This window comes from Centruroides vittatus, unplaced genomic scaffold (assembly GCF_030686945.1).
Source record: "Centruroides vittatus isolate TY-2023 unplaced genomic scaffold, ASM3068694v2 contig_890, whole genome shotgun sequence".
Taxonomy (NCBI): Eukaryota; Metazoa; Arthropoda; class Arachnida; order Scorpiones; family Buthidae; genus Centruroides; species Centruroides vittatus.
Window position 1 is genome coordinate 944,032 of NW_027122581.1, and position 12,429 is coordinate 956,460.

Below are 12,429 nucleotides of genomic sequence, written 5' to 3' on the forward strand. Positions count from 1 at the left end.
AAATGTTGCTCAAAAGATTGGAGACACTTTATACACGTAAAACATTCTGATGTTATTTCCCGTGCTTTTCAAGCAAGAGAACTTTCTGAAACCTTGCTTTCAAGGAACTTTGTTCATTTCAATGTTCCTTTTTTTAATCCTTCCAAAGAGCAAGAGAAGGAACAGTAACAGCAATATTGAAATGAACAAATTAAAGAACAAGTGCAGTTCTTGAAGTATTTATCTGTCATCCTATTCTTATGTATTGAATACAACTTTTCACTATTAACTTCAAGGAAACAGACACACTATCCACAGCATGGCATGCCATTTTTGAACTAGACTTCAACAGAAACTTGCATTAAGGATAATTTAAGTTGTAGAGGATAATTTACGTGAAATTAATTTATTTATTCAGATATTTTAAAATATTTTACATATTTTGAAATTATATCTCAAAAATAGCATCAAAATTTATGTAATGTATTTGAATTATGTAATCAATCTGAACTTTTAAAAAAACATTTTATTTTACTGGCCATTTGTTCAATATCATTGAGACCAGAGGATGTCTATTTCACATAGACAAAAACGTTTGTATGAATTTTTCTTTTTTCATGACATGAACTGGTTTGGTGAGTAGTATATTTACATTACCCAGTTTTTGAGATATATTGAATATAAACAGATAACAGTTTAAAGCAGCTTTACAAAAAACAATCTTAATAGATTCTGTATTAAAATCATGTTTGATTAATAGAAATGTGCAAGATTTTATCATTTTAATAACATTTTATTTCTTAAAAATTATGTAGAAAAAAATTTTTTATAATAGACAAGTTTAAGATATCAGAAATGTTTGGCCAAATTTCACAGGCTTACAGAAGGGAAAACCTGAATAAAAAAGTTGAAGGCCATTTTTTGACCTGAAGCTTAGTGAGTTATTAAGCATTAAAGTGAATTGATTTCATTTCAGTTAACTATGAAATGTATTGGTAATTAAATTCATTTACTAATCATAATTTCATTATTAAACAGCTCATTTCAAATTAATTCATATTTAAAATTTAAGGCCTGCCTAGACTCTTGCGCCAAAAACTCCAATTCCAACCAACTCTTAAAATTTGAAGAAAAAATTGCTTTCTCCACCAAAAAAAGACATCAAAACAAATGTTAACTTTTGAGAAACTTACATTTATCTACTCAAAAGCCAGTATTGCCAACAGTATCTATGCCTTGTGAATTTTGTTTGTCTTAACTTCACATTTGTAATATGCTAATCCTTAATATGGTTTATTATTCTAATGCTGAGATGATCAATATCCATTTTGTGTATCATTGAACAAATGCGAAGTCATATGAAACCCTAAATTTTTGTAAAGATGTCCGACTAGGAATACCTTTGCAGTTGTTCATCAGCATCTTTGAGAAATAGGGACACTTTCAACAATCACCATTGATAAATGGAGAGCAAGAACTACACAAACACCAGATATGGAGGAGCAAGTTATTGCTAGATTTGGGGACAATCCAAGTACAAGACTAACAGCTACAACAGTAGATACCACTCATTTCTGTGTATGGCATATTCTTTATAAATACAAATTGTATCAAGGGAAAATCTTTATATCTAAAAAATAGAGATTAATTTAAAAATGAACTGTTTAATAAAAAAAAAAAAAGTGATTACTAAACGAATTTAGTTATTGATGTAGTTAGACTTGAAAAACAGAAATAATGTCACTACTGTTTGATGCTTTAATAATTCACTTATTAAGCTTCAGATAAAAGATGATCCTCAACTTTTTATTCTGGTTTTTTCCCTCTGTAAGCCGGAGAAATTTGGCTAAACATTTTTGAAACACCATGTAAGTGAGATTTTAATGATGCAAGAATTATTATAACATTTAGCATTTAGGTTTGGTCATTTACAAATTTACTAAATATTTTGTTTAAGATTGTTACTTACTGAATAATTGTAATAATTTTCAGTTCTGAATTCCAGTTGTTTACTTTTTATATATAATAAAATGAAAGTGTTATGCTTTTTCTTCTGAATAAATTTTATTTTGTAAATTTATTGTGTAAATAATTGAGTTACAATATTTGTTGTTTTGAAATCAATTTTCATTATAAATAATGAAATTTTCTTAAATTTTTCAGGATATATTTGTATGTTTATTGAGGTCATTTCATGCAGCACACAATTTAATACTTCAAGAAAATGGAATGCTGACTACACTTTGTGCAGCTGTTGTATGCCAATTGAAAAATTCAGATAAATATATTGTGTGCACATGCAATGTAGGAGATAGTCTTGCATACGTTTACAGTCAAAAATATGGAGTAAGAGAAATTACACAAGGTCAGTAAATATGTAAAGCATAATTCTATACACAAAACTTATATATGTAATGCATATTTTTCAGGTTTTCTTGGTGTTATGAAATATCTCTTTAAGAGATCAAAATAAATTTATTTATATCATACTCCACAAATCAAAATAATGTAAAAGTTTACGAAAAAAATGTGATTACTGTTTTCCCACTTGAGCAGGACTTCTGCCTAAGCTATAAGCTATCACCTTATTCTGAGTAATTTAATGTAAATAATTTATAAGAGGATTTCAAAAGAATATATTAGTGAATCTATGAAAATGTTCAATACAAACACACAAACCTATTTCATATTTACTATCCAAAAATCACCTAGTGATTTCTAATCATCTGGCAAAGAAACTCTGTCCTTATTCTATGATACACATTTAAAATAGTAATAGTAAAAATGTTTTTAACTGACTACCCACAAGTTTTAAGCATTTTTAATCAAAAGGAAGTTACAGGAAAATCAATTATATAATTAAAGGAACATCTACATGAGACTTCTTCATATTTGTATTAAAATAATGCACAGAACACATGCTTTCTGTCTGCATAAAATATCTTGTCTATGATACTTGACTGTAAGCTTCTTAGAAGACATGGTATAATGCATAGAAGTATTGTTATTTTTTTTACAATTTAAAAAATATTAATAAGGTTTCATCTTTCTTCCTTTAGAGCAGTGGTTCCCAACTGATGTGCTGTGAGATGATAAAAAAAAATTAAAAACAAATTTTAAATTCAAATGTATTTTAGTGTTGGTTTCAATAATTATGTGGATGTTCAATGTAGTTTTCATGTTGAAAAGATCCTTTTATTTTTAATTCTTACAATTGTTTTTATTTTGTTCAAGGTTTTGAGTCTGGATTGAATTCTATATACTAGATTTTTATTCATTTATCACAGCTTCAAATTACTAGGTCATCCTATACGTGTGAGCGAAGGATTCTTTGTGTTTTTGCAAATAATTTTTGTGAATTGTGTATTCACATTTTTTACCAGATGCTCACCCTCTTGTATTTAAAACACAAGTATTTTATGTGGGTCGTTTGAATCATTCTTATATATTGTCGGGAGTAAAGATGAATAGCAATAGGAAAAGCAAAGCTTTTGAATCGAATTCAAGATTGAAATTCCAAAATCATACAGGAGCACGATATAAGTTTTAATCCATTCCCATGTGAAAATAGAAGATTATTCGGAAATCAGAATTCAGAGAAATTCATAAGTGTAATTGACAGAGAATGGATTTGACTGTTAAGAATTGGCAAAAAAGGTTCCCGATTGTCCGCCTTTGTGTGAACAAATTATGTTGTCGATTTTACAAGATTTTTCCTTAAAGTTTAAAATGCCAGTAATTTTTGTGGGACAATGTGTGCATTTGATATTTTATTTGTGATTAAACGAAATAAAATTAGAATTGTATTAATAAATCTAATTTTTTTTTATTTTGATCTTTAAAGTCACACCTTGTCCTATATGCAAACAAATACAGTATTTAATAATTTTAAGTTAATTTTACAAAATACATTAATGTATAACAAAATAATTTGTTTATAAAAATATCCTTTATTAGAATGATAATTTTATTCAAATACAGAGTGTCTAAAAATGATTGCAGTGATTTTCTGAATTTTTGTGTGTGTGTATTATTAGAAATGTAGTGATAGAGATGTTTGTTTTATATCATCAAACTCAAAGTTTTGTTTGAATTGTCAGTTTTTTTTTTTTTTTGTGCAGTCTCAAATTCAAATTTACAGCCTTTTTTTCTCTTCTGAGAAACCATGACAGAATGCATCTATCTGATATATTCCTCAAAATTGGCTCATGTCGCAGCTGGAAAGTGACAGTACAGACTTCATCTAGTAACAGAATGGTGCTCTACCACATTTCCCTGCAACATCTTTAAATTTTTGGACACCAACCACACTATCGAACCAATGAATTGGTCATGTCAAGTAATGATACTCACTAGCAGTTACTGTTATGACCTTCACACTCCCAACTAACCCTGTGTGTGTTTTTTGGGGAGTACATTTGTATTGCCACTACTAGCCATTCTGTCAAAAATGCAAGCTTTCATCATCATCACCACTCAAATTGATAGGGATATGCTGCATTAGGTGTGGAATGAACTAGATTAGAGTTGATGTGTGCAGAATCACCAAGAGGACAAATATTGAAAACTTATTTAAAAAAAGAAAAAAGACCTGGTGAGATTTTTACATATTTTTACACTGATCATATGTTGGATACAAAGTGATTTATCGAAGCTGATGCAATCGTTTGTAGACACCTTGTATATTTAAAAACTTATAAATAGTGTATGTAATATTATTTGAAATTTAATTATTAAAGAAAAATGTTCCACTACTCTGTCTATACTACTTTCTCATATAACAATTTCCATTAAACTCTGATAAATGCAAACATTCATACACAAAAATTCAAATCTAAGATCTGGAAAACTAAGATCAATCTTCATAAAATGTCGTCACATCAGTATATTTTACAAATATTACAAGTCATTAATTGCACCAAACAAAATTAATCATCATTACTCTAGAATACTGTCAATTTATAAATGTTCCTGATAATACATCATAGTAACTTGAAAGTATTTGAATGCTTGTTGTTTCTAGTTTTTCACAAATTTTTGTTTTGCAATATCATTTTTCATTTTGTAGATTCTTTCAAGTTCATTTTATTTTAATTTATCCTCCTGAATTCATTGAATCAAATTATTACAAAGCAATATAGTTTCATTTAATTCAAATAAAATCATAAATAAATAGTACTTTTTTAATTTATATTTTTATCATTTACATAAATTCCAAAATTTTATAGTTAACTAGGTAAACTTTAAGTAAACTTTATTTTGTCATAAATTGATAACGTCACTATTGTTTTTGTGTTTTCATTTAAATATTTTACTTTTAAGTTTTAATTAATTAATTTTACAATAAATATATCTATATAATTAATCATTTTAAAAATATTTTTATAGGTTCCCATGATATCTATTCCATGAGAGATATGAGAGATGCTCTTGGAGCTCTTGGTCCTGTAGATGGTCAAAATCCTGAACTTAATAATTTAACTGTATCTATGACATTAGTTGATGTTGGAGATATTGTTTTCTTAACTAGTGATGGAATTTCAGATAATTTTGATCCAGTAGTAGGAAAATTTGCAATTCCACGAAAACTTGAGAAAACATCAAAATCAGAAGTCTCGGAAGAGAATGGAAAGAGATCTTCGCGTTTGCATAGGTTGAATAGTCAGAATGACAAGGATTGTATTTCATTTGATCCTTCTCTTCCTTTAGTAGAAGCACATCAGCGCCATGAACTCACCCTTCTAAGAATGGAAGATTTGTTGACAAATGGTGTAAATGAAGGTGATGATCCAGCACAAAATGCAAGACAAGTCTGTGAACAAATGATTGATTTTGCAGTGAAATTAACTGTTGCTAAGAGAAGAATACTTGAAGATCCAGAACTTTACAGCGAGGGAGATTTAGCTATTAGTCTAGCAGAACAAAGGCTAAGGAGAAGAAAAGCTGGAGAAAAGTTAGCAATGGTTCCAGGGAAGCTTGATCATGCTTCAGTGGTAGCTTATATGATTTCTAGTTAGTTATTATAATTTCAGAAATCTAAAATCTACCTTTAGATATTAGATTCATGTAATTAAAAACTTAATTGCAACTCTTTATTCAATATTAATCATACATTCTGTAGATATTAAAATATGCTTATTGTTTTTAGAAGTAGATGTTACATTTCTTCACATCATATAAAAAAAATTTATTTAACATCTTTAACTGTATATTTATCACAATTTCATATAAATGAAAAATTGTTATTTTTATTCGAGAATCTATTTACATTTGTATTATATTTATTGACTTTTTTTAAGTTTGCTTTTAACATTAACCTACTTATGAGAAAATAAATGAAAACTGTTTATATTTATTAATTTATAAATTAAATAAATTAATTAATTTCATTTTAAAGTCAAACATTTTTTGTTTCCATATGTAAGCCTAATTCTCTTGATTGTTTCTTAATTAAGTTAATTTTATTCATTAATTATCAGAATTTGACCTGAAGCTAGGGCAGTTGTGCCACTATCTTATATAAAAGTTAATTAGAAATTTATTTCAAATTAATTATTAAGTAAATTAGAAAATTCTAGAAAAATTTATCTAGAATGGAACTAGAACCTGTACCACCTTCTTACCAGGCAACAGGTTATTAGTTAAGCTACTTAAAAGTATAGATGTGAAGTGGTAATGTGCCTTTTAGGTCAAATTCTGATAATCAATTTGTTAAATTAGCCTTAATATAATCTGAGAATAATCTGGTGTTTTTAGACTTACATTCAGCAATAGATTCAGGTTTTTAGTTATGCTTTTGGTTTATTTTTATGATTTTAGTAAATTTTTTCATGATAAAATAACATTATTTTTCATCAGTTCTTTTTAAAGTTGAACTACCTCCTACAATAATGATTTCAAAATATATTTGATAATTAATTTTTCCTTATATTTTGTAAATAGTTCTTGTAGAGAATATTTCAATAATTGTATTTTCTGTTTTATTAACTTTTTTATATATAAATATATTTCAAAATGTATTTATTACTTCTAACTTTAAAAAAATAGTCTAGAATGTGATTTATTAGAAAGGTCTTCCAATGAATATTGGATGGATTCATAGAGTAGTAATTATTAGCCGAAATGAAAAATAAAAGCATTTAGTGTAAATATAAAATGATAAAAAGTATTTTGAATTGTTGGCATAGCGCAAAAGATTTAGAGTATTTTCACTATTTTTTAGAATAAACTGTCTGGAAAAGGTGCAATGATATTAGGAAATAGTTGAATCAGGCATCTTGTATGTGAATATCAAAGATACTTTGAGGGTAACATCTTCCAGATGATGTAATTTATTTTAAAAAATGCAATTAGAGAAGTTTACTGATTAAAAATATTTCATCATTACATTTAAAAGTAATCATTAAGTAAATATATCCTTTATTCATAATTAAGCCAGTGATCAAAATGGTTAAAAATTTAACATATATTTTAGTTAATTTTTTATTGTATTTTTTTTATGTATAAAGTAATTTATATTTTAAAAATTATTGTTTAAACTTCTGTCATCTATCCTTGTGATATAGAAAAATAGTTTGCATTCAGGAATAAGATATATTATTTGTATGTTAAGAGGAAACAATTGCATAAGCCTGTATTTTTGACATTCCTGTAAACATGAGAGCTCTGTCCACTGCCCACTGCCCACTGATATGATATTGATTCTATTGAAAACAGAATATGAACAAATGACAGTATATGAAACATTAGAACATTTAATGTCATTGTTTGAATTTGTTATAAATGATGTCTATTATGTACTAAAAACAAAAAAATATATCTGGATATTATTTATAACAAATCAGACATATCACTTTTATAGAAACACAATAGTCAGTTTTATAGTGTATTTTCTCAGCATAAAAATTGCTTGCTCACTATTTAAACACAACAATTATTATACATTAATTTCATTAATATAGTCCTCATACCATTTTAATACTTATATATATTTTATCAATTTATGAATGGTAAACTATCTCAATCATTATTTCTTGTATAAATGGCTCAAAAAATCAGTCCAAATAGTCAGTGCAGCCTTCATTATTGGCTCACAATAAAAGAAATTTAACACAATTGAAATATCAAGTTATTCACTAAAGTCACTTAGAGCATTATAGAATCCCTTTAAATACTTTAGATGATTTCCTGCAAATTCTAATGTTCTCTGATTATCTGGTCATGATGATATTTGGGATAATGAGGAAATATGCAGTATTTAGAATATTTAGATTTTCTTTCTTAGAGGAAAATCTTATCAAATAATGTAAATTTTTAACTTCTATAAAATAAGAATATGTATAAAATGCTACATTGATACTTCATATGCTTACCTCTTACAAGATATAAATATGATTACCTCACTATCAGGATTCTACAGCAATGTATACAATTTTTGACTATTACAATTCACCATTGCTTCTTAATCTGTCCCAAATTTGAGGAGTATGATTAAAATACTTTCAGCTATATTATCATTATTGCTATGAGCTATTTTTTTATAACCTCCATTCTTATACAATATTCTGATTATATAATAATAATGTTGCTGTTTATAAACTTTTTATGAGTATCACTGTACAAAATTTAAAGTTTCAACAAATGAGTATATTGATCCTGTATATTGTAGCTTTGTGAACAATTATAATACTATTAACAAAAACAATATTTTGTATAAAGAAAAAACTAACAAAATTATTCATTACATAAATATTTGAATTATTGTTGAACAAAAGTACTTTTGTTCTTTGTATAGAACTTCATCAGAAATACAAATACAGAGTGGAATGTATTAGAAAATCTAATTTGAAATCTGTTATATTCCATTTTATGTTTAATGAAGTTCTACACAAAAGAATGAATCAAAGTCTCTAATATTTTAAGAGCTAGTTAAATCCTTTCTACAAAATCATTATAACTATTTCATTAAATTCACTTATTTATTTATAATATTCCACACTAATCTAGCACACTAAAGTCTAATTACTGTTGTACTCATGAATTCATGTTTTCTTTAACAAAAAAAGCCTGAAATTTTATATATTTATTACTCTTTACTGTTTTCAAATTATATTTGAACAAATAAATGGTATTTTCAATAATATAAACTGTATTTTTATAAAACATCAGAAGTGTGACCATTTTCCCCCTTATTCACAAATTACATAGATTACGAATTACTTAACATGAATAAAAAAATGATTTTGCTTTAGAATAAAAATTTAGCTAAATTATCAAAAAAGTAATATCAATAAAAATATTTTCTGGATTTTTTTTTTAATGTGTGATGACCTATATATAAATCAAATTCCTGGCACAAACAAGTTCTTGGAAAAAAAAATTTTTCAAAAACTTACAAGAAAATCATCTTTTCTCTTGAGTTTTATGAATTTCTCTAAAGATTGGTCTGTAAGACTTTGAAAATATTTAAAAATAATTTTTATTTTGTTATTGTAATAAAGCATTTTTATATAAATTTTCTTTGTCATAAATAACATTCATTAACTTGTGATTAAGCAATCACTTACATAAAGTAAAGTTTTAATCCTGATTATTTTGAATGCAGACATTGTTGCAGACAAGTCTTAAAAGTTACTGTGCAATTTCACGATAACTTTTATGACTTGTGTAGTGATTATGATAGCAAGTATTAACTTTTTAACTGTGTGTCATGGCTTAAATTTTCTTTTTATCAATGTCCTCTCTAAATTCTCTGCCTGCCTGCCTACTCACCTGACTCAGTCTGCATGGCAATTGGATTGCCTTGGGCAATCTGCTGTTCTGACTGAGAAGAAGAAATCGTGCTTCTCTGGCAGAGAGAGTTGGCAGACATTTGAATTTAAGATAATTTTTATTTTTGTCGTCTTATTTTTTTTTTTTTTTTTTTTAAATCTTCATTGTTGGTTTCCTTTTCAAACTTTTTACATTATTTTAAAATCAAATACTCTTTTATATAACAATTATGTTTAATCCATTTTGATCACCGGTAAGTAGTTATATTATTTGCCTGTTTTAGAAATAAATGTCCAAACAATAGTATTAAATATGTGTAAATAGAAGTGTAAGTTTTATTGTTTGGTGAATAATTTTATGCAAATGCAAAGGAGAAAGTATTTTAAAAAAACTGCAAATGCTGTGATTGAAATGATTAAATTAAGAGTACCTGTCCAAAATTATGATAAAAGAGAATACATATTAATTTAAATCTATTGGATTTTCTTTAAGGAAAAAGTAGAGAAAGTAATCATGATTTTATTAAGCTGAAATTAATGGTAAATGTTCCTTCGAATGGTAAAGGGTAAAGGTAAAATGTAGATATGAAAAATTTACATTCTTCAAATGAAAATATTTTCCAACTTGTTTAGATCTAATACTTTCAGATTATATTTCAATGAAGTAAATTATTATAAAAATAAACATTGTTAGAAATAAATATTAAAGCTATGTAACTGCTATCCATTTTATATTTGTACCGTTCGGTGTTCACAGAATGGATAGATTACGATAAATGAATATGCTTTGTTGATAAAAACAGACAAAACTTAAATTATTTGAGTCTTTTTTGAGCATAAATGCTCACCTTTACGAGTTCTACAAAGGTGGATAGACTTCAAAAACAGACTAACTTGTCCTCATTTGTTTTAGAAGTTCTGAAGATAAGCATTTGAGTAATTTAAGTTTTGTCCCTTTTTGTTGATATATCATGTTTGTTTATTGTTATCTAAGAATAGTAAAGAAATGCAGTTTTTCTGCCACCTTCAAAGAAATGAAAGTCAATTTTTCTTTCTCATTAACATAGAACCTGCATTTCTAGACTATTTGGAGGGAAGGGAATTGATTGTTTCAGTTTGAGCTGTATAACTTGTGCCAAAACAGTCTTGCAAGTAATGTAGAAATGCAACTTTTTGCATTAGCTGAGGAAGAATAGTTGACACTCGTTCATTTTTTTGAAGATGATGTAGACTTTGTATCTTTATTCTTATACTACTACTACTATTACTACTACTACTACTACTATAGTAGTATTTGGAATCCTCTTTATGAATGGACAGATAATTATTAATGTCAAATCATTCGGAATAGAATTTAAAATCTTTAATTTTTAATGTAATACACACAATTAAATTTACATTACTTTTTAAGTTTTTAATGATAAAATTTCACTATTGCTCAAAATAAAAATTTAGAATGTTGTTATATATTAGAAAATGCTAACAATAATAGTTATATGCTATACAACTTACAATTTATTTAAGAATTTTCAAATATTTACTTTAAAAAATTCTTAATTTTGAATAATACATTTATAAATACAGTACTTTATTTTTCAGAAAAAATCGACAATCAAACAGTTAAATGCTTAATACTGTTGCAAGTTTAGACACTTTTATATAATATCACTTATAGCCTTATTGTACAGTAATTATTTCCAACATTTGATGAATTATATTTAATACAGTTCTGTTAACTTTTTCTTTTAGTGAATAACAACTAATTATTACAATTAAATCTATGACTTCTTGCTTTATATCCTCCGCTTTTATGACTAGTATAAATTTATTATTAGTGAAAAGAATAGCAATTCTTATCTATAAGTTCTTTTTTAAAGCTTGAGTTTAATCAAGCCTCCAATGAGATAGGTAGTCAGGTGTAGTTCAGTGATCTCTGGGTCAAGACACCCACGAAAATTTCCAAGGACCTGGATCTCCCAGAACATCGGATTGACATCTTTATTATCTTGGCATCTTGCCTCAATGCTATATTTCCTTTGTTGACCATCTCTGTATATAGTTAAAAATTGTATTTCCTAAAACATAAACTGAGATTATGATGCTTACTTGATGGTTGCTTTTAAGGAACCATCTAGACCATAAAAGTAGAGGATGTACATTATTTTCAATTATAAAAACAAAGAAAATAGCTCATTTCAGATGTATAGAACCAAAATTTTATTATGAATTTATACTTCTAAAATGAAAACTGAAGTATTGTCTACCCATTTCATTTCCCGATTTAATAATAATCATTTATATTTCAAATGTTGGATATAAGAAGTGATTTATTCTAGTGTTCTAATCTTACATTTTTAATTAAATAAATAAATAAATAAAATAATTTTATCTACGATATGCAAATTAACTATTGCATTTGTCATATATAATTGTGATATGGATAGCATAGCATTTCCATTAACACTAAAAGAAATTTTTAATCTCTATTGTAATTTTACCAGCTTACATTGAAGAAATAAAATAAAATTAACCATCAATATGGTAGTTGAAGTGCTCTTTCCTGTCATAATAATGGCTTTAATGTTGTATGCCAAATGAAAGTCAATGGTATTTTGAATAATGTCCTTAGATAAATGTGTATAGTATTTTCATGAAATGTATATCTCATTGAATAATAAAG

The 12,429-nt window shown here is 26.5% G+C and overlaps 1 protein-coding gene across 2 annotated transcripts in view; it reads left to right on the forward strand.

Annotated features, from left to right (window-relative positions):
* The window catches only part of LOC136983890 (PP2C-like domain-containing protein CG9801), a 56,775-nt gene extending 47,596 nt beyond the window's left edge, over positions 1-9,179 (forward strand). For both annotated transcript variants that reach the window (XM_067280772.1, XM_067280773.1), the window contains exons 7-8: positions 2,143-2,344; positions 5,368-9,179. In XM_067280772.1, the coding sequence (XP_067136873.1) occupies positions 2,143-2,344; positions 5,368-5,996 (831 nt within the window). In that variant the 3' untranslated portion in view covers positions 5,997-9,179. The remainder of the gene's footprint in view (positions 1-2,142; positions 2,345-5,367) is intronic.
* The last annotated feature ends 3,250 nt before the right edge of the window (positions 9,180-12,429 follow it).